This window comes from Ambystoma mexicanum, chromosome 9 (genome assembly GCF_040938575.1).
Source record: "Ambystoma mexicanum isolate Mex_15411 chromosome 9, UKY_AmexF1_1, whole genome shotgun sequence".
NCBI classification, from domain to species: domain Eukaryota; kingdom Metazoa; phylum Chordata; class Amphibia; order Caudata; family Ambystomatidae; genus Ambystoma; species Ambystoma mexicanum.
Window position 1 is genome coordinate 1,200,020,160 of NC_090931.1, and position 26,803 is coordinate 1,200,046,962.

A 26,803-nucleotide genomic window follows, 5' to 3' on the forward strand; every position below is an offset into this window, starting at 1 on the left:
TCCCTTTGAAAGAGAAACTATTCCTACAAAAGGAGGAGTAGAGAACCAATCAATGGTTATTGGAAGGAGCAGAAGAAGGTGTAGTTGTGGCAGTGGCAAAAGCCTTGACCATGAAAGTGAGGGACAGTGGCTGGAAAGAAAAGAAGGTACCATAGGTATTGCAGGACAAAAGAAAGACCAAAGGAAGAAGGGAAACACAGCACCCAAGAGTGCAAATATGTGAATTTACACCTGAATCAGCAGGAAACCACTTCCCCAGCCCAAGTGACAGCAGGAACCAGGGCTTGGAGAAGTGGTTCCACAACCATATGGCAGGCATAGCAGCAGTACCCAAAATACTGACGAGAAGCTGAAGCATTGACCAGCTAGGAAGAACATCAGTGAGGAATGGACATAGCAGGGAAACAAGCCGCGTCTCTGGGATTTAGAGAACAGTAACAGCAGAGCAACCCCCGGGATTTAGAGAAAGCCCATACTGCATGTGACAAAAGGAGAAGTGGAGCCCTGAATCCGACCGGCGTTGAAGAGCCACCCGGGTCGAGCCCGCCACATCAAGAAATGGTTTTGGAGGGGAGACACTCCGAGGCACGCTATGAGCCCCTGCTTACTGACATTGGAAGCAGGCTAGGAGGGACCATCAAGGAGGTTCCGATGTGGCAGGTCACTACCTACTATAGCCCAATAGAAACAAGGTAGGGAAGCAGCTTTGACAGATGGTATGGGCAGCAACGCAAGAAAAGAGAGAGGCATCACCACAGGGAGTTGCAAAGTGCCAAATCAAGCCAAGAAGGAAACCCACAGAAGAACAACCAAAGCAGGTAAAGTGTCGGGGAAAGAGGGGCTGGTGGGCCTTGAGAACCAAGTTTAAACAAGGTGAAGGAGTATTGGGGGTTAAGAGAGTTGATTTCTTACCAATATTGTCAATGCCCTTAACACACCACTCTGGCCAAACAAAGGGGATTGTCTAATGCTGGGAACACACATGTTAGAAAGTTACCCTGCCCCTCCTCGGTCCAGTGACTGTGAAGTGCACAGTCAGGAGTAATCACTAGAAGTAACTCACAGAGTATATCAACTATGTCAAGAACAAAGGAGTATAACATAAACAATTGTTTATGAATAACAAGGCAGTGGGACAACTACACACACCAAAGGCCTGTATATATAAGCGGACCATACTAATTACCACAAAGTAACTAATATAAAATTTGGTGGGGAGAAACCATACTTGGGATTAACAGAAGCCAAGACCAGGGGATGTCCCCCTTGGCACCAAATATGGTACAGGAAAGATCAGGGAAGGGAATTGTCCCCCTGGCACTGAAAGATTTGGGAATGAAGGCCAGGTAAGAAGATTGTCCTTGTCAAAGATTAACATACCTTGAACTTAGGACCTACGTATTATAGCAGTATACCAGGGTATACTGTAAGCTGTAAGAAAACAGCCAACCACATATTATTTTCCCTTACCGTAGGTTTTGACGAATATAGAGTGAGAGGGCCAGAGTAGGGTTTTGGCACAGGACATGTGAACATTGATTTGGACATTCTGACAAGGACAGGCTTGTTAGTTTGTTTTGTTGAGGCAGGGAAACCCCTCGTAGAGTAAGGGCTAATGCAGCATTTTTCCCACGCCTTTATTATTTAAATAAAAGCAGTCTCTGCAAATCACTCACCTGTGTCAGAGTCTCCTTGCTCCTGTGGCCAATTCTGAAAATCTATCATTCTATGGCTTGCTCTATCTGATTGTCTTACTCACTCTCTGTGGTATGATCAATGAATAAGCATCTGACTCTCAATCTAGAATCAGGGGCTGAAGCATAATCCTTGTCATGTTCCACAAAGTCACCTGATTCCAATGAAATCAGAGCTTGAGAATCTATAAGTATTCCCTCTTGTTCATCATCCGTGGATTGTGATCATTCTTCCAGAGGTGTAGGCCATTCATCTCCCTTGTGCCTCGGAAGGAAGGGGCTAAACTTCCACATCCTGATATTCCTCCTCCATTGACAATTTCAAGTGTGATAATTGTGCAGGTACAATCATGTTTCTTGCCAATGCTCCTGAGCTCTCCCTTCTCCCCTCCATGACACCCACACCTCACCTTTCACCACCTCATTTACAGCCCCAATACACCATCCCAGCCTTCTCACTAATAACCACAGCTGCCCCTGTATCAATGTCTACCTTGGAGACTTCAATCTTTCCGTTTTCTTTACACCATTCCCAATGCTCGAGCGCACCATGTGGAATCACATTTTAATGGCCTAAACATGTTTCTATTATTACTTTTTTATGAAATCACTTACGGCTGGAGAGCTTCATTGATAGAATCTATATCAATGTACATTTTTTCATCATAGATTTTATCAGGTTTTATGGGGTTTTCACTATGATGTTTGTGTATATTTATTCGGATTTGCTTGGATATCAAAGGAGATTCTAGGAAGGAGATGGTTACAGTAGGATGATACTTTGTCTAAACCATCTTTTCAATTTGTGTTATGGTTGAATTGTCTTTGTTGCATATGTTTTTCAGATGTTTACCCTGAACAAGGTCCTGGAATTACCAAAATGCATTTCAACTCATTCTTTTGTCTCCAATTGAATTTGCATTTCAGTATGTAATTGATTATTAAAATTGACACTTACCTAAAGACTATATAATTGAATATCCTGAAATTTACTAGTAGTGGAGTACTGTGCAAGGGAACACAAAGCACCGGGGAAGGTTTCATTGGTCGTTTGTTGAAGTTCAATCCTGGCAGTTCCCATTCACCCTGAAATAACATTCTAAACAATATCCCGACTCCACCCACCCTTCTGTGATCTCATATAACTCATCACATATAACTGCACACATAGCTGGAAATACCATGGACCTTTAGATTTCAAACAAAAATCATTTGTCTGGAAAATCTAATCTGGTTGTTGTGGTTTGACCACTTGGTAATCCCTTCACAATCACTCTTCCACACAAAACCCCTCAGCGTCCAAGCACCCTAACCTCGTCCAAGCACCCTAACCTTACCCAGCCAGACAAACCAAATACATTAGAGACACTGTCTTAGCACCACTCCTACCACCCCCTCCAGCCCACACAGACATCACATCCCTCCATTCTCCTCAACAATAATAATACCATCGCCACACCAGCAATTCACAAAATATGACTCCTCAAATCACATGATATGATATGACATTTATAATGCACCTATACACAAGTGTTTCAAGGCGCGACAAGGCAAGGGAGGTGGAACAGAAGGAAGACAGACAACGATCCTACTAGGCCAGGTGTCATTTAGATCACGCAAGTGCATAGGAAGGGGCAACGGGAAAGTGCGAGGGGAAGCGGGAGGGGACAGTGCAGTAAAAGGATAATAGAATAAATAACAATAAGTAAAGTATGGCTAGCAGCTGGCAAGTGCAAGAGTAAAGGGTAAGTGCAGGCATCCAGTGTCAAGTGCTGGTAAAGGGACTGTAGGGATACAGAAATAGCAGTCCCCGAGTGAGGGGTTGCAAGGAAGGCAGTGCAGGCGTGCAACTGGCAGGGCAGGAGACCTGGGTCCGGGATCAGAGGGTGGCCAGGGAGCCAGTGCAAAGTCAGTTTCAGCCAGGAAATCAGCAGGGGAGAGGAGGAGAGAAAGCAGAGCAAAGAGAACAGTTTTGAGGTGCTTCCGGAACCAGAGATGGTTCTCCTCAAGTTTCAGGTGGGCAGGAAGGCTGTTCCAGAGGGAGGCCCCAGCCGAAGAAAGAGATCTACCACCAACTCGTTTGATTGGAGAAGTGACTGACCCTGACATCATACGCAATAGCAAGGCCACCCGCTACCTCTAAGAAAAATGTGCCACTATTTAACCACAGGATCCATTCAACATTATCAAATCCCTTCCATATCCATCAACCATGCCTTCCACATCCCCATCCACATCCCTATGCAACTCCCTCTTGCACTACTTCAATTCCAAAAATTAAACATCAGACAAACCCTACCACTGATATTCCACTCCCACCCCTGCTTGCAAACATTACAACACATGGGACACATTCCACAACATCGACAAAGACACCATCATCAAAACCAGTACACTTCCTGGATGATGCATACAATTGTCAAGTCAGATCCAATTTCATCAACACCCTCCACACTGGTTCAACATCATCAACTCCACTCTCTCGTGGCACTATCCTCGCTGACTGGATGAATCTCTTCCCTCCTCAAAACACTGTCTCTTCACCCCAAGCTTACTGAAAACTACCACTGCATTAATATGCTGCCATGCCTCACCAGAATCATAGAGCACTTTATCATCACCCAACTGCAACAACACGACACCACAAACAACCACCTCAGCCCTTTCTGGGCATACTTGTAATAAGGCCCTATGTGTTTTTCAGTTAAAACATTTTGCCCCTGATAAAACAACATCAATAAAGAGAATGCTAGATGTCAGAGTCATAATAAAACAGTTCTTCTTTGACTACTTTGATGTATTCACGCTTTATTTTAAGTACTTTAATGATGTTGATCTGCTAGGATAGTGTGGAAAGGTTACATTTTCTATAGGTACGGGGTTGGATATATTTTTTGCTTTAGCTTAATTAAAATTTAGCTTTTTTATGTCATGTTTGAAAACCATGCTGCTTAAAATTGTCTTGCTTTCAAGACAAGCATGTTGCCTCTGCGATTTCCTCCCAGCTCTAGGTGAATGCTACCTCAAAAAATTGCTGCTTGATGCAAAATTGAACGCTAAGTGAGGCAGGAACTGATAATGTTATCAGTAAACTCAGCACCGCATGTAATGCTTATTGTTGCATCCATTTTTCATAGTAAGCCACTTAAAGTATTAGTGAAAGGAAAACACTTAATCAATAAAAAAAAGTGCAAATATAAAGTTTATTATAAATTGTGACTGTACCAGTCTTATTATGTCATAATTATGGCTTTGTTGACAGCCAATGGAAAATGATGAAAGCTCCTTCAAAGATATACCTTACAAACGGTCACTTACCAGACTTGCAAAGGACTTAAAGAGGTGTTGGAGGATACTCCTTGCACATGATTCTAGCAGCTACACATGTGCTCTTGCCCCTTCTCTACAGTGAAGGTAGTCTGCATATGACAAAACCTTGACTTAATGTATTACTTCTTAGCAAGCATCAATCCATGCCTATCCTGTTTCAGGTTCTGATAATAGCAGTGGGCCTCATTCCGAGATTGGAGGCAGCCATGGCGCTATAAGCGCCATGGCTGCCTCCAATACCTGGTCCGGTCTGGTTGGATGGGGACTTACCGGGTAATTCCGACCCTGGAAGACCCGGTAAGTCCCCATTCAGCCAGCCATTCCCCATTCCGATTTCAGCCCCCGTAGGGGGCCTGCAAAAAGCAGGCCCGTAATTAGCACCCTGGTCCCTTAGAGGGACGTGTAAAGGACGTGTGGTCAGACAACACGTCCTTTACGGTTCCCGCTAAGCGACCTCGGAATTGGGCGGTAAGGGATTACCGGCACCGGTCTCCTTACCGGTGCCCGGTATCCCTTACCGCCCAATTCATAATGACCCCAGTGTCTTGAAATGAAACTGAAAAAAAAAGATAAACATTGGAAGCAACATTTTCACCATTGGTATTTGAATGCTATGAGCAATCTGTTCATTGACTCCTGTCACAAGTAAAGTTTACACACAGGATGACCTCTTCCAAAGCTGTGTGAAGAAGGATGAAAGTACAATTGCAATATAACTCAGTGCATGTTTTAAGATAGATTAAGAGCACAACCACTGTTGGGAAAGTAAGGATCTGAGCATTCTCTGATCTGTGTTGTGATGTCCTCTGTGATAGGATAGACTCGGGTTAGGTGGATGTTAGAAGAGAGAGAGAGTTTTGAGGAGCCAGGAATGAGATGTGGACACAGAGGACTCATGTTTTAGTTATATACATGTATTAAATGATAAAGGGGTTTGAAAAATGCCTAGCCAGCCCTAATCTATTAGGAGTTTCCCAACCTCAACAAAAACAAATGGGTATGTCCTTTGTTAAGCTTTCCAAAGCAAAAGTAGGTCCTCTGTATGAAATCATATTTTGGCCCTCACACTCTAAAACTAAATCTAAGGTGCAAAGAATATTGTCTCTGATTCTTAAAGTGCACAAATGGTCAAATCCAGAACATACGTATAAATCCAACTAGCAAGTTCCAAGTGGACAATGCTCACAGTTCCAGGGACTTGATCCCTTCCCCAGATCCCTTTTCTCAAAAGGGAAAAGTTCAACTTTCCTTGTAACCTCAGAGGATAACTTGGTCTTCTTGATGGGTTCACTGTTCATGAGGAAAGGGCTCCTTTCCCCACGTTTCTCTTCACAATAAAAATAGTTCAAAATTCTAAGGTCACATGCCGTCCTTGAGGGTTATGTTTTCTCTGTATCACAATTTGGGTGCAGGTCCCAGGCTTGCAAGTTACCTGGAATACCTCTTGCCTGGCTTTTTTTCCACATTTAAAACAATTCTCAATCTTAAGGACATGGATCTTCCTTGAGATTCTCCTCTTACTACAGTGTAAAACACACTCTTGATTTTGCCTGGTATACACTCCTGCCAGGTCTTGGATGCAGTCTCTTTCACTATCTTGCAAACACTTGGATTTGCCTGGTATATTCTCGTGCTAGGACTTGTATGCAGTTTTTTTCAACAACATGTGTTTAGTACTTTTTTAATATACAATCATTCACTTTGCTTTCCAAACACCTGCTACATATTTCTACCAGGTTTCAACACATAATGTCTCTATGGCTTCCCTTCTTGGTCTCCTCAAGTTCAAACTGAGGGTTTCAGACCCCAGTTACATTTCCTAGGGCTTTAGTTATCTCACCCGAAAGTGTTTCGGCATCCCAACCCTTTCCCTGGGATCAACGGTAATCTTATTGTGCTTTCTTGTCATTTCAAACTCCAAGTTGAATGGTTCTCTGGTTCCTGCATCTCTCTATGCACTGCCAGCACCTCCAGTAGGCGTTCAGGCTTCAGTCTTATGTCCAGCCTCTGCAGTAGTCGGGATGCATGACTTGCTTCATTCTGGTTTCTGCAGTGCCTCCCTGAGTGTGTCACTCACTGGGCTGCTCTCTCGCTCTGTGTAGCTGCTTGGACTTCCGTGTTGACACTGTTACCTTGCTCGGACCTTAGCTGCAGAACTTCATGCATCTCTTCCCAGCAGAGTGAGAGTGACATACACATAGTAAACCTAAATATGTCGATATGTGAGGAACAATAATAATAATGGTTGATAAACAAGGCTGAGTGTGAAACCAAGACATGCCCTGGGAAGAGAGGGAACAACTACAGAAGCTCACTGTTGAAGATTGGGGAAGACACTCCATATACAAGTGGAATATGAATCATGAATTGAAACTGCCAAGTGAATTGAATAACGAGAGAAAGAAACCTGTAGAGAAAACCGAGGAAGGGGGGATTCCTAACAGATGATTATGATTATAATTGGTTGTTTATAACATGCTTAGCACCCAGAGGTTTCTAAGCACAAACCCGGGGATCGAACCTGTATACTCCAGAGATAAAATCTTACGAAACCTAAGAAAGGTTGGATCTCAAGAATGTGAGAAACCTGAAAGCAAAGTAAAGACTGTGAGACAGTATCTTCAGAAGAATCATTTCAACATAACACTACCAATAGTAAAAGACCAATGAACATTAGGGATGCATTACACGAGCTCATAAATTGAAATTCAAAGAGAATATCAGAGAATATCAGCATAAAAAACATATTTCTGGTTTATTGACAATATAAGGAGACAAGATTCAAACCCTGAGAGAAAGCTGCAGCCAAGAAGGCACAAAGGGAAATGACCAGGAGATTAGAGACATTCTTTTGGCTGACTATAGATGTTTGTATTAGTGGCAGGGTCAGGTAAAGTTAGGTTTAGAACTGAAGACATTTACTTCCTGATAACAGATACACAACTCTAGTTATTTTAGTATGGCAGGGAAATGCCTCTATCAATATGGAGAGATAGGCCCTTTCTTTATAATTTAATTAAAAGAAAGTCAACATGTTCAGAGTGTGCCTACATTCTTCTACTGTCCCGCCATACTCGGTTTGTTGAGGTAAGTGCAACAGGAATGGTGACTTGGCAGTGTCTCTCCTTGCAAAGCTTTCTTCTCAATACATGACCATTACGTTATATTTTAACATGTTTGTGATCGGTTGCATCACATGTGTTATATGACTCAGAACGCAGATGCCAACGTGGATGTGAGCATGCTGTCTGAGGAGCAGGAGGAGACCATCCAAAGCAGAAGCGAGCATGCTGCCTCAAGTGTTGGAAAGGCTGGCACAGGAGTCAGCATGCTTCCTGATAAGCAAGGAATACAAATTAAGCATGATGCCATTAGAGGGGGAAGACATGAGCCAAAACACGAATAGTGCATTACAGCTGATGCAGGATCCCTAGGCCAGAGGGGGATGATGCTCTCTCTGGCTTTAAAGTTAAGGGTGAAAAACGTGGCTGTGTACCTGTGTGCTGTGAATGCAGTGTATGTGTTGCATGTGTTAGAGTGTATGTGTGTGCTGTGTGTGTGTGTGTGCTGTGTGCTGTGTGTGCTGTGTGTGCTGTGTGTTTGCCAGGAATGGGTGGAATACTTGCTGCCGGAATTAGCTGTGCAATGGTACGATGGCATAAATGAAACTCACAGAACCAATGTTACACCTAAATGTGCGTTCAGCCAGTCAACATGAAAATATTTGTAACGTGATATGCTGGCATATATTGTGGTCATCAGTGATGTCATCTTTGATGTCCTGGGTATTAGTCTTAGCAGTGCACGCTGGTGGCGCGAGTTAAGGTTTTTCGGTTTTACTTGTAACCATAGTGTCCTTTTAACAATGTTTTTTCATTGAATTGCACATGTTTTTATTAGTGCAACTTAACCATAACGTCCCTTTAACAAAGTTTTTTCATAGAATTTCAGTTTTTTATTTGTGCAACTTAACCATAAACGTCCCTTTAAAAAAATGTTTTCATTGAATTTTATAGGTTTTTATTAGTGCAACTTAACCATAACGTCCCTTTAACAAAGCTTTTTTTCAGAGAATTCTGACGGTTTTTAGCAGTGCATGCTATTTTCCTACAACTTACTAATATCATACTTACCCCAATATAGCAACATTGTTGTCCATATTTACGTTTCACCTTAAAACTCTGCCATTTCCCAACTTCTAGCATCATTTGTAACACTTCTATACTTTTTCCACTGTTTTTGCTTCCGTCGACGTCCGCAAACATCTGACGTCATTGTGGACCATCCACACAGTGCCTTGTGACCATGCCCTTGCGCGGCATAATGGCATGTCCATGACCACGTGTGCACTTCGAGTTCGGGTCCTTGCTTTCAGGACAGTTTGGAACTGCATTTTCTACTGATCTAGGAACTTTCAAGCTCAGAATAGTAGAAAAACTGCTATTTATCTTAAAATTGGCATCAGCTATTGCCATCCCTCGTCCCTAAAAGCTACCACCACCAGCTGGAAGACCCACACAACAAAAAAGTGCAGTATTTCCAAAGACAATGAAGAGGACCAAAAAGATGAGGTGGAGGAAGTGCCTACCTCTAGCACCCAGAGAGAATCATGGGTGTGGTAGTTCTTTACCACTGTTGGGAATGTACCAAAGGCTAAAACTACAACAGTGAAATGCACTCAGTGCAACTTTGTACTCAGTCGCAGACTACCTGGACATTACTCCTATGGGACCGCCTACATGCGCCGCCACACCAAATCCAACTACCGCAATGCTCTCAGAAAGATTGTTCCTTTCTTAGCAAGTAGTAGGCTGTCTTCCTCCACATCATCTTCCTCAACCAATACTGTAACCACACAGCCTACTTCTGTTGGACACAAAATCCCAGCAGCTACCTTGCAAGCAATAAAAGAGGCTGTTGATCTGTAACAACAGACAGCAGTCCTCTGTATATACTGCAACACACCACTCTGCAAGGGGAAGCAATTTCAACATCCATTTGCAAAAATTGTATTTTTTAAAAACATCAAAAGAAAGGTTCCTTTAGGAACCACCTTTCACAGTTAAAAAACAGAACTAAAATAAAATCGTATAGACTCCATCTACTTAACATTTCTCAGTAAAGTACATAGACTCATACATTTTTCCAACATTTCTATAAGCGTTTTGTGTTCTGCTAATGTGTAAAATGTGACGTTCATCCTCCGTTCCAGGGACGGCCTGGCAGCCCAAGTTATCGGCCCAAGCGAAGTGTGTCTGTGTGCGCCCTTATGCCTGCGGGCTTCGGCGTGTTATAAATAAACAAATAAATAAATAATGAGTGCTCTGGACCATTGTCCTCCATTGCAGCCCCTGCAATGGGGGATAAAGGTCATTAGCACCCTAGGTTCCCAATTGGGAACCCGTGGTGCTGAAAAATAGATTTTAGGAAAATCCTTTTCCAAGATGGCCACCTTGGAAAGAGAAGGTGGGGCTCTGTACAGAGCCCCTCTTCCCTTTACATGGCAGCCTGCAAAGGGTGAAGTCAGAACCCTATGACCATACTACCACAAGCACATTTTGTTTCCCTTTCAAACCTATCTTACTTTCGTATAACTTTACCACATAACCACTCCCCGGTGGACATGGCCACTTTAACACCATTCTTCATCCCTCGCGGTCATGGCCAATAGCCAGATTGTCTGGGTCATGACCTTAAATCATGACCTGGACTATACTAGTTTCATTGAGTGGTGCCAAAGTTATAAGCCATCCAAGAACTGCTTTTCACCAACCCTGTAATGCAGAAATAGGCATAGATGTCCCCAAACATCTGAGGTGTTCTCAAACATCATAGGACTGTACCAGAACATCGAGACTGTTCGCGCACTTCAGGGGTGAAAAGCACCTGCTTTTTGGCTTCTTACGGCTATATCCCATCCAATCCTCATCACCCCTCATCTCCGGTAGGAACACACAGGAAGCAATGAAAAATTTCAAAACAACTACCAAAAAGTGAAAAGATGCCATTTTCACTGCCAAATCCCAAACATATAATCGCTGAATTTCCGACGCCAACTCTCAATCCAAGGAACTCTTTACCATCTTTAATGCACTCGCAGATCCTCATATCTCCAATGACGAGATTGTTAAAGATGAAGCATGGTGCACTAGCAAACAAGCTGCTTTGCTCAAAAAATAGATCTTCTACAAAACAAAATTTAAGACCATCGTAAAGCCATGCTGTACCAGAAACAGCCAATACAGACCCTTCCCATCAGCAAAACTATCAACTTCCCTAAATTTACATCTAAAGACATCTCAGAAACAGAAGTCAAAGACATACTCAAAACAACTTAAACCATTGCAATATAAGGGTGATGTATGCCCCCCAAGATCATCAAGGAGTGTGCAGAGCCACTTGCTCCACTCCTGACCACCCTCATCAACTCCTCATTTAAAACAGGCATTGTCCCTGACAGCCTTAACTTTTTAACTGCCATGGGTTTTCCCCCCAGTGCCAAGGCCTTTTTTTGGTGATTTTGGTATTTCACCATTCAATGCCTTCTAACTTTGTCTGTTGCATTAACCCCTTAAGTGCCAAGGACGAGGTTTCTTGTCCTTGGCAACAGGGAGGTAATCCCAAGGTCGAGATACCTCGCCCTTGGCACTTAAGGGGTTAAAGAGGCCTCGGTGCGTCCCCTTTTAAAAAGCCAGCACTACACCCCTCACAGCCTAATAACTACCGGCCCATAACAACCATCCCGTTTCTTCTGAAAAATATTAGACAAGGCCGCTCACAGCCAGATCCAACTCTACCTTGAAACCAAAACCATCCTAGGTAAAAGACAGTCTGGATTTCGCAATGGGCATGGAACAGAAAACGCCCTGCTAGATCTAAAAAATCAAATTTCTCAAATCTTGGACAATGGCAAGCCCATCCTCCTCCTCCTCCAAGACCTCTCAGCGGCATTCAGTCTTGTGGATCATAAAATCCTCACTGCACACCTCACGCATGCAGCACACTTCTCCGACCAAGCACCTTCCTGGATCACCTCCTTCTTAGAAGACAGAGCAATGAAAGTTTTCTTAAACATAGCCAATACAGCTCCCACCATCATTCACTGTGGTGTTCCACAAGGATCTTGTACTGCTCCTATGCTGTACAATCTCTTCACAAAGCCCCTTTTTGATAAACTTGATGCACTTGGGATCGCATACACAAACTATGCTGATGATACCCAGGTGCTCCTTCCTCGAACTGGCTCATATCACCAAGACGCTACAGCCCTAAGGCAAATCTACTCCACTATCCAAGCCTGGATGGCAACAAATGGCCTATGCCTCAACGTGGACAAGACCAAGATTCTTATTCTTGGCCAAAAGTTCACTCTAACAAAGCTAGACTGTCTCTATTCCAACTTCAACATTGACAACTGCATCATCCCAGTCCCATCCTCTGTTAAGACTTTAGGGGTCCACATTGATGCTACATTATCCATGAACAAGCAAGTCAGTGCTATTGTCTCTGCCTCCGCCCTAAGCACCAAACTCATTAACGCCATAAAACCCTTCCTAACAAAGGACAACTGTCTCTCAATAGCCAGAGCCACCATAGGTGCCAAGCTTGACTATTGCAATGCACTCCCAGCTGTCACCTCCATAAAAAACATAAACAGACTCCAAATCACCCAAAATAACTCACTAAGAGCAATCTTAAGCATTCCAAAAAGAGGTCACATCTCACAAGCAAGAAAGACTATTCACTCGCTCCCAGTCAAAGAATGCATCACACTCAAAATTCTCACGACCACACATAAGTGCATTAACCTCACAGCACCGTCCTACCTTTCAGACACACTATCCAGATCTATCTCAACCAGCCCTACTAGAACTTGCTACACCAACCAACTCACTGTACCGCGCATCAACAGGGCCAAAGCAGGAGGGATAGGCTTCCCATATCTAGCCCCGAAGCTCTGAGGTGCGCTCCCGACTGCCCTCAGAGCAGAAACTTCTCTCCCTGTATTTTGAAAAAACCTTAAAACTGCTCTCTTTAACTAACCGCTCTCTACTTTCTCAATCCTTCTCAGCTTCTACCCAATCTATGTGCTTTACAAACTGTTCTATGCAAATTGTGTGCTATGCAAATTGTACAAAAAGTAAACCTGTCTGTTTTTTTTATATGTAACTAAGTTCTGATCAAGCCCTGTAACAAGCACCACAATGCCCCCGGGCTCTTGCGCGCTCTACAAATATGAATAAATAAATACATATTGCTTGGGGGTTTATGTAGAAAATAAAAACATCATGAATGGCCGGTGCACTTTGTAATGAAATGCACACATTCTGGCACTTGCACATATTGCAACATGGTCTACTCCAGGGTCAACATATCATCTGTCCATTTTGCACTATGTACAAATGCTAACATGAACTAATTAATTAACAACTCCTTCCCCATAACTGGTAACCTGTCATTAACAAATCAGTACAAAATGGACTCCGATTAGATGACCTGAATGTTGGTGCTTTTCTAGAACAGAGTTAAAATAGGCAAATATATTTTACTGGCTGAGTAATTTCTTTCAGCATGGCACAAACTGTGAGTATGAACTATGCACTTTTATGGCATTCGGGTCATCGTATTTAATCCTCTCATACAGACAGTTGCGTAATGGTAAATGCTTTCATGAGAATTATCTATTGTAGGCTCTGTAGCTAGAAAGTGAGCGAGTGTGCAGTATTTCATTTTTGCATCTTTACAGCTGAACAGATCTGCCATCAAGGCAGTAGCCCAGCATCGTAGATAAGTTGCTGGGGCTAGGCAGTGACACTGTCAAAATACAAGTGTAATAAGTCCAATAACTTTTACTTTATGAGGCCCTGGGATGGAATACAGACATTAGTGTATGTTCAGAGGCGAGCATTATCATTATAGGTAGGGAAGACACCGATGCATTACTACAGTGAAACATAACACCATTTTACCACCATAATAGAATACCACAAAAGTAGGTGTATCCCCTCTAGACAATATCTCAAACACTCCCCAGGGATTGTTTGATAAGTTTGACAAGTGCATTGTTGTGTTTTTTATATGTTTCTACCACGGTGTCTGCGGACACCGGCCGATGTCTGCAAATGCAACATGGCGGGCATTTCCAAAAATCTGACGCACATCATTCTTTTCACCATCCAATCAATGGGTGCATCCGATTTCCACGGACATCATCGCACCCTCTGGGCCAATTGGATGCCTGTCCGTGGAGCAAACAGGGAAATGGGTCAGCGAAGCAGAGCCAGATATCACTAATTTAGTTGGACCTACTTTTTGGTCTTTTTAAAAATAAATACTGGAAGGACTTGCACCAAATTTACAAAAGCATGCTTTTGGGACCAAGCCGCTGCTCCTGGCGCATATTTGGTGAAAATCCGTCCAGCGGCATGTAGGCATGAGCAAAATTCTTTTCCATTATGTCTATAGAGAAAATAAAAATGTGGGACGCCACTATAACTTTGTCCCACCTTAACAAAACATCAGCAATCTTGCCAATAAACATCAGACAGAGAGGGCCATATACTTTTTCTGAAAAGTTTGGTAAGGATTCGTCCAAGGGGGAGCTCTTCCTATGAGTTGAGCAACTTAACCATAACTACACGGCCGCTACCGCAGGCCGTGTAATTTTTATTTTATCCAGCGTCACAAACACAGTATACACTGCGTCTATCATTACATTTTTATCTGGGACCAAATGTGTTCTTGCATTACCCACCTCATTATGTATTTTTAAATTTGTGAACTTTTCTTGTGGTGGACAACTTTCACACAGTCTTGCACCAATCCATAAGTAAAAACCGTACAGCTGAAGTTTCTTGGTGCTTCCCTTTTACATCAAATAGCAAAGTCTCTGCTGACTTCATTAAATCATTTTCCTGATGCCAAAATGTGACTTCAGCTTTTGAACCAAGTATAGAAAACACAGATATACACTTTGTTTGAATTACCTTTTGGTAGTCACTGGACCCGCATTATTTTTCTTGCAGAAGACCTTCCTGCTTTGAGTTCCAACTCCACAAGTAGCTGCTCCACTCTGGTTTATTGTAGCATTGAGAATAGTCACCAGGGCATCTTCAGAACAAGGTCCCCAAGGGGACGTTTCCCAGTGAAACGATGTGCACGAACGATCATTGCAGAGTCGATATTCTTGAAGGGCCTGAGGAGACGGACATGGCTTTCCACCTGCATAACAATCCGAAAATATGAATTTTATTGACAATCTTGTACATTACACAGCCACATAGGCATTATCTCTGAAGTGTTCCATATTTCATGACATATTGCAATACAAGCTCATGTGATGTTTCAATGTTTTGGGTGGATCAAAGTTTACACTATCTAGTTTGAGCAACCCTAATTCAGATATCAACAACTGTTTTAAACTTGTAGCCTATAGTGCAAGGGACAGGCTGTACATGATTCAATGTAACCAGAATATCATTTAAGTGCAATCACTTTGCCTGGCAGTTACCCATGCCAAGTCAATTGGCTAACTTACTTATTTGGTAACTGCCAAAATCAACTAAAAGCGATCCATGACACCTGTTAACTGTGTTGAAAAGCCCAGCTTAGATATTAGTTCAGTAGAAGTGTGGCTCTCTTTGTTTTTAACCTTACACCTTTAACCTGTTCTCTCCTGTGTTTCCACCAGTCAAATAGATCTGAAAAAATCCCAGGAAAACAGATCCACAGCATCTCCCTAAATTTGGTTTCAGTGCTAACCTATGATCTTAATTTCCCATGGTGAATATTGAAATACCTTGCCCTTAAGATACCTAGGAGATGTATCTGAAATGCTAGGAATTACTTACATTGTGACAATTACAGTAGAAATGACCCATATCTTGGGGACAAAGCTAGAGAATTGTACAAAGAAGTAGGAAATTATATCTATCTCAATGATAAGTATGGGGCTATGACATAGTTAATATTTGTAAAGGCAATTGCAATCTGTGCCAGAATGTTTTTGTTAATCGAGAACTGCAGAATTCAGATAATTGTGTATGTAATTAATACTGTAGGAGCGTTCTCCTCTGTTCTATTTGAACGTATATCTCATGCTTTTCCTGGCAAACCAGATCAATGCTATTGGTTTAATGAAGCAGGAGGCAGATATTGTTTTGAGAAACTGGAAAAGGGGAAAAAAGAGTATTCAGAGACTATAACGCCACACTTTGTTTCTACGTATCCAAGTGTAGAAATTAATACATTATGAAGGTATGCTGGTTGGGAGCTTTTTGCAAAATAGTGTTATATCTTTCTCATTTCAAAATGATACACTCCACGACAGGAGCATGATTTATGGATTACCTGAAGGGTTCGACAATTCCACCGATCCAGAAAATCCATTGTTTAATAAAAGTAGCAGGCAGGATGCTAACTGAATCACCTGGTTGTCTTAGTTCCAACACTTTTCCCAAGGCCAGAAGGACCCATAAGGTGGCTAACTTGTTGAAAGACTATGAGGAGCTTTTGGCATTGTTATCATGTGATATCCTCGTATAGTTAGTTGCTTGATGTACCAGGTTTTGCCAATTAAGGAAAGGAAGTCGGTATTGATGTGAATACCATTACCTGTGTGACACAGGGGAAAGACGGCCACTCTATTCAGAATGCCCCATTGAATGCTTTGTCTGTAGCACTTTGAATTCCTGTAGACTGCACCTTTCACACCTGCTCAGAGAGCACACATGGTTACATCTTCTGAAGTGTTTGGTCAAGGTCGTCTGCAGTCCTCAACCTAGTTATTTTAAAAGCAGACACTGTTAAGCAGAGGTAGCGATATATTGCTAGTGTTTAATGGGATTCAAGTCACAACAATTTACACAAATTACTAGATGTTGAGAGCTTCGTGATATCCGACCACACATATTCCTTCTTAAGGGGTTTGTGATGCAGGTTTCAGAGCAAACACACATTATTGTAAAATATATGTGCATAAAGTAGAACATATTTCCCATTCATTGAGCAAAATCAGCAATGTGTTTGCTACACCCGACTACCTGTACAGCAAAGCCTGCTACTAGGGAATCCCACAATATTAATGGTGTGACTGGGAGCAAATACAAAGTTGATTAATAAATCTTGTATGTTCTTCATTTTCACCAAGAATGATGTCCGACATTAGAGGTGTGAAAGTATACTAAACCACTGGGCAAACACTCTGATGTTACTTGGCGTTTGCTTGTTCATAACCAAGGAAACTTGGGCTTCCAAAGATATATGGCCCTTTTCAGAAGTTATTTCTTTGCCCTTTAACATTGACACCTTATTCTGCTCTCTAATGACATCATGTTTTGAATAGAACTGATTTATACTGTCACGATTATTGCACAGTTATGCATGTCTTAGACTTCCTTTTGCCTGGACATTGCAGTCTTTATCTCCATGACAGGTGAAACATGTATCATGTTTTATTGTAAACCTTGCATAACCTCTTTCAGAGTTTAAACCTTGGGTTTGATCAAATTAACACTCATTGGGCCATGTTATCTTAGGAAGAATGAGGCTGTGTCCAGGAATTGTGGGAGTTTGGGTCCAGTACATTAAGCTATATCAAGGTAGTGCAGGCCTCTATTTGTAAGTGTATTTTGTATTTACTTAAGAACGAATTGTCATTAATAACAGAATTGCAAGATAAAATAGGCAATAACAGAGAAAAGAGTAAGACATAGGGCCTCATTACAAGTTTGACAGTAGCCTCGCCGGTAAGTGGGAGGTTGGATGCACCACAACCAATCAGAATGGTGCTGGTGCATCCGACATGCTCTACTCTGGTGCCGTAATGGCACCCACAAGCAGACCTCGTAGTTTGCCGGTCTGGGAACTACGGTGCCGGCAAGGTTACCGGTACCCCAGTTCCTAGACCGGCAAACTTGTAATGAGGCCCATAGTGTAAGGTACGTTTACATCACAGCGGAATGCAGGAGAGGTGTGCTGAGTGGTTAGTTTGGATAAGAGGGGGGAGGGGTTGGGGAGCTCCTTCCATTGCTAAAAAGTAGTGGTTGAGCTTTGTTTTGAAGTGTTATACAGAAGAGATGGATTTCATGGACAGAGGCAGAGCATTCCAGTGTAGTTGGACATGTAGGGAAACGGAGCAAATGTGAATGAGAGTGCAGGGATTTGGAGACTGACAGGTCAAGAAAGGAGGAATGGAGAGTCAGAGAGGGAGAGTATAGTGAATTGCATTCAGCAAGGGAGTTCGTGGAACGAGCATGGCTGGCTTCATACACAAGGAGCAGGAATATAAAAAGAGCTATATTGCATGGGGATCCATACAGCATGATGAATATATGTAGAGGAGGGGAAGAATCTGGGTAAATTAAAAATGTGCATGTTGCGGAGTGAACAGGTTTATTGATGTGGGCAAAACAGCACAGTTGTATTCTGAGATGTAGGTCCATGCAATAGTCCAGTTTGCTGAGCATAAAAGAGCAGAGATAAATGATTTAGTTGGTCAGGTTGAGTCAGGCTTTCGCCATTGGGAAGGGTCAATCAGTGACACTGTAATGGTACAGATAAGACCAGTGAAGCGCAAGGTCATTCCAATGGCATTCCCCAAACGAGAAAGGACATATAAAATTAGAAAGCTGGAATAGTTTGCCTTGAAGTTTATTTCTCAGCAGGTAAATCTCCGACAGGGGGGCACAGGCCATGACCAGCAACAGAGAGAGGGGATTATGGACACAACCGCATGGATACCACCACCTTACCAGCTGTACCCAGGCGACACTGTCTACCGGTGCAATTTTGTGCGCAAGTGGAGTTTGCCACATTGTACAGGACCGCACATTGCGCAGTGGCCCACTGAATCAGCTGTGAATATGTGTGGCTGCAAGGGATGGCTCCACCTAGGAGACATCAAGAAGAGCAACAGCAGCACCCCCATGTCCAACGATATTGAGGAAGCAGAAGAGGAAGAGGATCCATATTTAACATTACGCTATGTAATTCTCTACCTCCAGTGACCAACACAGACTCTTTCGGGATCATTATGAATTTCCCGGTATCCCGCTGGTAATTCCGGTGGGATACCAGGAAACAGACCTACTGTTACTGGTGCCTGATATCCCAGTAATTCGGGGATATTTCAGGTGCCGGCAACGCCAGTCATTTCCTATTCCATGGAGTGCCATAGGCCTCCATGTGAGGAATTGTTGGTACTTCCAACACCGATAATACTGGTGCTGTAAATACTGGCTGTTTGGTCCAGGTGGAGGCCTTATTTACCTTCAGCTCTTTGCTGGAGGTAAATCATGTAATCCCCACCAGCAAACCTGTTGTTTTGTGGTGCAGGAAAAGTGGCAGTCATGGACTTACAGCCACTTTTAGAGCACACTTCCCACACCACAACACTCATTTTTTCACTATATATGAGTCGTCACTTAGCAATGAGTAAACTAGTATGTAAAGTAATGAGTGTAGTCAATTTTCTGTTCTCTCTTTCATTTGTGTTGAATATAGGAGAAATATTATAGAAATGGACGTAATAGAAATATGTGGAGTAGTAAAAAGTAGTATAACAGAGAAAAGAGAAATATTAAACAAATAATTATCATTAAGAAATAGGTCTGAAGGTTTTCATTCAGAAACTGATAATATGCGGTACTGCCACATGCAAGCAGTGGGTAGGGAGAGATCAAATTAGAGTTTCTATGTTTTCTTTCTCATTCCTCATGCCATGGTGCCCCCAGGCAGTTTGTAGTGCAAGAATTAACAACACACATATAACGCTACCTAGTTCTTCTCGCATTTTGCAAGACAAGGGGTACTAATTCAGGGACATTGGGCCTATGCTAAATGGGTAGAAAGAGATGACTCTCCTTTTAACAATGATTTCATTAAAGAAAAAAGAATGGCTGAAAGATTGGGGTCAAAGAATATCGCCATGCATTATATACACTGCAAGGTCTACATAGAGGTGAAGTAACCTATAGAAGTTGTTAAAAAATACATGAATGCCACAGGAGCAGTGTTACCATGGTGCTGGATATGTGCACATTTACACATAATTGGACAAGTGTTTAATTAGCAGCAATCCCGACCAAACACATGCTGTGCAGCAAAGCAGCTGTATTTCTTACATTCCTGCTGGCCCTGGCATACAAGTGGCGGCAAATTCAAAGTGGCTTCTCATAATTAGGTGGGAGTTAATGCCAAAGAGAAAGGTCTGAATGCCATTAAGGAAGAAAAACTGGAGGTCAGACTGAATGCTCCCTAGAATAGGTATCTGTTGGACTGGAGGAAAGATTGGGGTCAAAGAATATCACCATGCATTATATACACTGCAAGGTCTACATAGAGGTGAAGTAACATAGAAGTTGTTAAAAAATACATGAATGCCACAGGAGCAGTGTTACCGTGGTGCTGGACATGTGCACATTTACACATAATTGGACAAGTGTTTACAAGAGCTGGGCGGATAGAATGTATACTGGGATGTAGTACAGCGGTGAGGGTTGGACTGGCCAAAGAAACACTCGCATTTCTTAATGACATGTGCCAAGCTAAATGGAGGAAATGTGCAAGGTTGCTCTCCTTGTTGGCTATGAAATCAGAAGCCATGCACATTAAAAGATGTGTATGCCCTTCCTTGTGTTTCAGATACAATGGAATGGTACATATAGGGAATAACACAGGGTTCAAATGTACCATGGACCTGTCAGGTATGCGACTGGGCACCGCAGTGTTGATGGACCATTATTGGTCATGTGCCACAAGACCATACATGATTAGAATGATATTTTTTTCTCTTACTACCCTGCACTCACTGGTACTTGTGGTGCCTCATAGCCATGGTGTGTCAATAAAAGAACATCCAGCAGCAGTGTATGTGGCCATTAATAAGAGAGCTCCTAGATGTTGAGGGCTGCAAAAGGGAACATTATTTCTCTCAAACATCAGCTGAATAATTAGCAGCAATCCCGACCAAACACATGCTGTGCAGCAAAGCAGCTGTTTTTCTTACATTCCTGCTGGCCCTGGCATACAAGTGGCGGCAAATTCAAAGTGGCTTCTCATAATTAGGTGGGAGTTATTGCAGCAAGTGAATGCCAAAGAGAAAGGTCTGAATGCCATTAAGGAAGAAAAACGGGAGGTCAGACTGAATGCTCCCTAGAATAGGTATCTGTTGGACCTCCTTACCGCTATAGAAGGAGAGGTCGGTGCAAAAATAGGGGCCAGTTGTTTCACAATCAAACCAGAAAATGATGAAGATAATGGCAGATTTGACAGATGCCATATCGTCCATGCACATGTAACACACTACTATGGAGAAGGAGAGTTGTAAAGTAGCAGATGATGACTTGTACCATTGGATGCTCTCATGGGTGCCTACATGCTTGGGAAAATATTTATATTATTATATTATTGATTGCATTCTAAAGATAGTATTGGGCTATTGTTTTTCTTATTTGCTTTGATCATAATCTGATCTTTCAAATTTTCTAAAACAATACATATAATGAGAGAACAAATACATTTGATATCATATAGAGTTAAAACATATTAAATTTAAATAGGGAAAAAGAGCGGCAAGCCGGAAGGCACCAGGTGGGTGGGGCTTGCTAAGTGGTGAAAAAGAGCGGCAAGCAGGAAGGCACCAGGTGGGCTGGGCTTGCTAAATGGTGAAAAAGAGCATCAAGCAGGAAGGCACCAGGTGGGCGTGGCTTGCTAAGTGGTGAAAAAGAACGGCAGGCAGGAAGGCACCAGGTGGGCAGGGCTTAGGCCAGGTGACCTAGATCCGCTTGCACCTGCTCCCCATCTGCAAAGGAAAAGAGGCTGGAGGGTTCCTTAAGTAGGGGAAAAAGAGCAGCAAGCAGGAAGGCACCAGGTGGGTGGGGCTTGCTAAGTGGTGAAAAAGAGCGGCAAGCAGGAAGGCACCAGGTGGGCTGGGCTTGCTAAACGGTGAAAAAGAGCATCAAGCAGGAAGGCACCAGGTGGGCTGGGCTTGCTAAATGGTGAAAAAGAGCATCAAGCAGGAAGGCACCAGGTGGGCATGGCTTGCTAAGTGGTGAAAAAGAACGGCAGGCAGGAAGGCACCAGGTGGGCAGGGCTTAGGCCAGGTGACCTAGATCCGCTTGCACTTGCTCCCCATCTGCAAAGGAAAAGAGGCTGGAGGGTTCCTTAAGTAGGGGAAAAAGAGCAGCAAGCAGGAAGGCACAAGGTGGGTGGGGCTTGCTAAGTGGTGAAAAAGAGCAGCAGGCAGGAAGGTACCAGGTGGGCAAGGAGTAGGCCAGGTGACCTAGATCTACATGCACCTGCTCCCCATCTGCAAAGGAAAAGAGACTGGAGGGCTCCATAAGTAGGGAAAGGGAGTGGCAAGCAGGAAGGCACCAGGTGGGTGGGGCTTGCTAAGTGGTGAAAAAGAGCGGCAGGCAGGAAGGCACCAGGTGGGTGGGGCTTAGGCCAGGTGACCTAGATGCACTTGCACCTGCGCCCCATCTGCAAAGGAAAAGAGGCTGGAGGGCTCCTTAAGTAGGGAAAAAGAGTGGCAAGCAGGAAGGCACCAGGTGGGAGGGGCTTGCTAAGTGGTGAAAAAGAGCAGCAGGCAGGAAGGCATCAGGTGGATGGGGCTTAGGCCAGGTGACCTAGCTCTACTTGCACCTGCTCCCCATCTGCAAAGGGAAAGAGGCTGGAGGGCTCCTTAAGTAGGGAAAAAGAGCGGCAAGCAGGAAGGCAACAGGTGGGCGGGGCTTGCTAAGTGGTGAAAAAAGAGCGGCAAGCAGGAAGGCACCAGTTAGGCGGGGCTTGTTAAGTGGTGAAAAAGAGCGGCAGGCAGGAAGGCACCAGGAGAGCAGGGCTTAGGCCAGATGACCTAGATGTACTTGCACCCCATCTGCCTCATAACAAACTGGTTCCACTTGTGAGCTGAACAAAAGTGTTGGGGCTACCTTTCCTATATTAAATTGCATAAGTGGTTTTGATGAGAATTTGCAATATTTACCCAGAATTGTTTTCATCTTATGTACCAATGAATCAGCCTTACTCTCAAATGTATCGATAATAGTCTGTGCTCTGGAATTTGCCAATATTTGAAAACCATCATATGTAACCTCATTCACTAAGGAAATCGGAATGTCCTCTATGGACTACTTAAAACCACACCTTTTTTTTGCATTCTGGGTGAGGTGCAGGACATTTTACTTTTTTGGTTAACAATTAATTCACTACAATTGGCATAATCCCCCACAGAGGTTAATAATCTTTGTAGATCAATAGGGGTCAAACCTAATAGGATGAAATCATCAGTGTAAGCCATCCAATATATGCTATTATTTCCCAATATAGGAGGGATGAAAGCAGCCTTTTCAAATACTTTGTCCAGGTCTGCGAGATATAAATTACAAAGACAGGGGGCAAAAATTCATCCCTTTCTCAGACCTCTTGTTACCTTTATCTCTTTGGTCAAGTGTTCTTCGTCATCAAGGTGAATTTGGACTCAAGTGTAATCATGGATATATTGCAATATGGTCAGAAGTGCCGCCGGAATACCCCAATTGCTTAATTTGGACCATAACTTGTCCAGGTTGACTTTGTCAAAGGCCTTGGAGAAGTCCACCAGTGCTTTATGAAGGGAAGCGCTCTTTGTGGGTCAAACTTGATCCCTTAGTGGAGTTAAGATGATCCCATTCAGATTTCTTCCCATTCCTCTCCTGAATCCTGTCTGGGCCTTTTCATGATATGATTCTTTGTTATCCAGGCCTCAAGTCTCTCTAAGATGAATGCAGAAAAGATCTTGCTATCCACATCGGAAAGGGCTATCAGTCGATAGTTTGTCGGATCCGACCGATTGGCGCTCTTGAATATGGGTATACTAATTGATAGTTTCCATGTTCTAGTAACAAGAATATCCTTAAAAAAGTAAAGACCGCAAGATAGGCCACAATTCCTTATTAATATTTTATAATCATGTTAGTAAGACCATTAGGACCAGCCACCACGGAATTAGATGATTGTGTGATAAAACGCTCAACATCCTCTTTTACAAAAGGAATTTCCTAAGGACCAGAATAAGTAGACATCGTACCTCCCACAATACTACCATTCATCCTTTGCCAATGAGCTCGCTATGAGCGTTCACTCACTGCATTCAATTTGAACATAATCTGTGGACGATTGACCGCATTAACCAGAATCACAACATTGTGTGAATAATTTGATATTAACGTATGCAGCATTTTCTCACTGTCAGACCGGATTATTGCAAATTTACACAAGCATAACCATTTTTATTCAATCTCCTCAATTGGTTTTTATTAATGTCATAGGTCTTTTCATCCAAACTGCTTTACCTTAATTGATGCAGCTGTTGTCTATATATCCTCTTTTTTTTTATAACTCAGACAGCTTTATCAAATTTATGATGATGAGATGGTACATTAACTCACACAAATGACCCATGACTGGAGCAGACCTGTTCAAGGACCTCAATAGCGCTCTCTTGAATAAAGTCTTTCAGTTCCCATGTAAGAATAGAACCTCAGTTTCTAAATGTTCTGATACGATTGCCAACACTGGTGACAAACAAACTGGTGTGCTATCAAGATAGATTAAATTCAGTTCTCAAATGCAGTTTGCAATCATTTTATTATAATCGCTTGCCTGAGTATCTTGAATTTCAAAAGGGAAGCATGCATTATTTGTGGATCTAGACACATATATATAATCAATTACAGATGATTTCATACCACTTGGCCATGTTACCTTGCCATTGAAATCACCCTCTATATTGTCATTTGTCCTCAATACACCCGAATCGGAAGAACAAACTCGCCTTTTACGGTCATTGCTGTTACTAATTTTATTTTTTTAAGAAATGTTTTAAGCAATTGGAGTTTAAGTCCCCTGCAATAATCACATTTGTTTTATGGTCAGTCAACCAGTCACCCATGATTCCTGTGAGTATTCCAATGAATTCATCAACTGAGCAAATTACCAATTTCCAATACAGTTCAATAATTAGGATGGTAATATTTACTCTCTGGGTGCCAACCTCTATTTCTACAGCCAAGATTCCAGGAACACACTCAGATCTAAGGCTCGAATTTCTAATTTTTGAGTTCTTAGTGACGATAAGAAGGCCAGCTGAAGGTCTATCTGGAGTCTGGCCATTTGCCATCTGATGTACAACTGCAAAGCCATCAACCCAGATGTGATGTTTAAGCCAGGTCTCCTGTAGGAGAACAATACCCTTTTCCTCAAAGATCAGCCTAAACGATTCACTCTGTAGAAAGCTATTATACCCTCTCATATTTCAGTCTCAAATCTGGGTCTCCTTATACATCAGAAAGGTGGATCATTTTCAGTGAACATAGCAGCTTCCTGTTTTATGAACACTACCAACCAGGCCCAACCCACATGATCATCATTGTCTCCCATCTCTGCACATTTATGCTAAGTATGCATATTAGGATTAGACTCTTCAATTTCCTCCTTTGACACTTGGCAAATCATTATACCGTATTTACCAATTTCCTCATATGCTACTAGAATGGATTTGGCAATGAATCTGGAACAAAACACCACTTCAACCGTTTTAGTACTGGCAGCATCGGTAATGTTGATATAATCAATGTTGTTTGAAGAAATACTCTTTGACCCTAATACTTCATGGACCAGCTTCAGAATAACCGGTTTATGCAAAAAAAGCACTTCAGAGTTCAATTTGAAATTTGATTAAAAAAAGATGCACCTTTCAACAACACTCAGGCATGCTCTTATGGTCTACTACTTTTTTTTAAATCTGCCTTTCTGACAAACGGGGGAAGACCTGTGATGGTCGATGATCTTTATTGTTAGTTGAAAAATTTTTGGCATTATTATGTGGACCAAAGAGACACATCTAACATTCCTGCTCCTCATCACCGGTCGTATTTTCACATATTTTTGAAGAACCCTGCACTGCAGACTCTTCAGCCATTCATTATTTTTGTGTTTTTGCCAGGACATCTAAACTCTTGGCTATCATCTTTCATACAATTGATCATGTTTTCTTTTTATATTTCATATGGGTGCCCATCGTACAGTATTAGTTTGGGTGATCGAGCACCATGAGTCAACATTACACTGTGCAAATGATGCAGTAGCATCACCATTCACTATGGAATCCTCGACTGTATACAGCACAACTGGGTCTTTATTCACAGTGTTTCCAACATCTGTACCTGTCCATTGTGTTAGGTCCTCATAGTTTCCACATAATTAATCAGTTTGTATAGCTCTAAAAACAAATTCATCCTGGATGTGCTTATGCTCTTTAGGGGGTAGTGAGGGCACTGTTATCGTCTCAAGTGTGCACAGGCTATATACAACATATTAGTTTTCATATTCAAATTCAGCCAAGCTTGTCGATCTTCTTCCAAAGTGCACACCAAATCAATGATTTCTTTGATAGGATTGGATATTTGAGTAACCGGCTCATTTGGAAAGGAGGAGCATCCTGAAATCAAAAGACTCTCAATAGCCCTAGTCGATGTCTGTGTAGTGTTCTCGCCAATGGCCTCTTTTATTACATGGGGGGCATGAGAGCACTGTGCTTCATCTCATTGAAAGTACAGGTTCCAACAGAATTTTCTGGATCCATATTTCCTGATTTTTTTAGGCCCTTATTTAACTTACAAAATGTATTTTTAAAGAATGTTCATAATCATTCCCAACACGACTTTTAAGCAAATTGCTACCATGTACACCATTGTCAACCATTATTTCAGGCAGTAGTTTATTTTGGTCTGTCCCTATAC

General features: G+C 42.5%; 1 protein-coding gene across 1 annotated transcript in view; it reads right to left on the reverse strand.

The window, feature by feature from the left end:
• THSD7B (thrombospondin type 1 domain containing 7B) overlaps positions 1–26,803 on the reverse strand; it is a 2,969,219-nt gene that overhangs the window by 1,362,572 nt on the left and 1,579,844 nt on the right. The window contains exon 9 of the mRNA XM_069616536.1: positions 15,011–15,245. Coding sequence (XP_069472637.1) covers positions 15,011–15,245 — 235 coding nt within the window. The remainder of the gene's footprint in view (positions 1–15,010; positions 15,246–26,803) is intronic.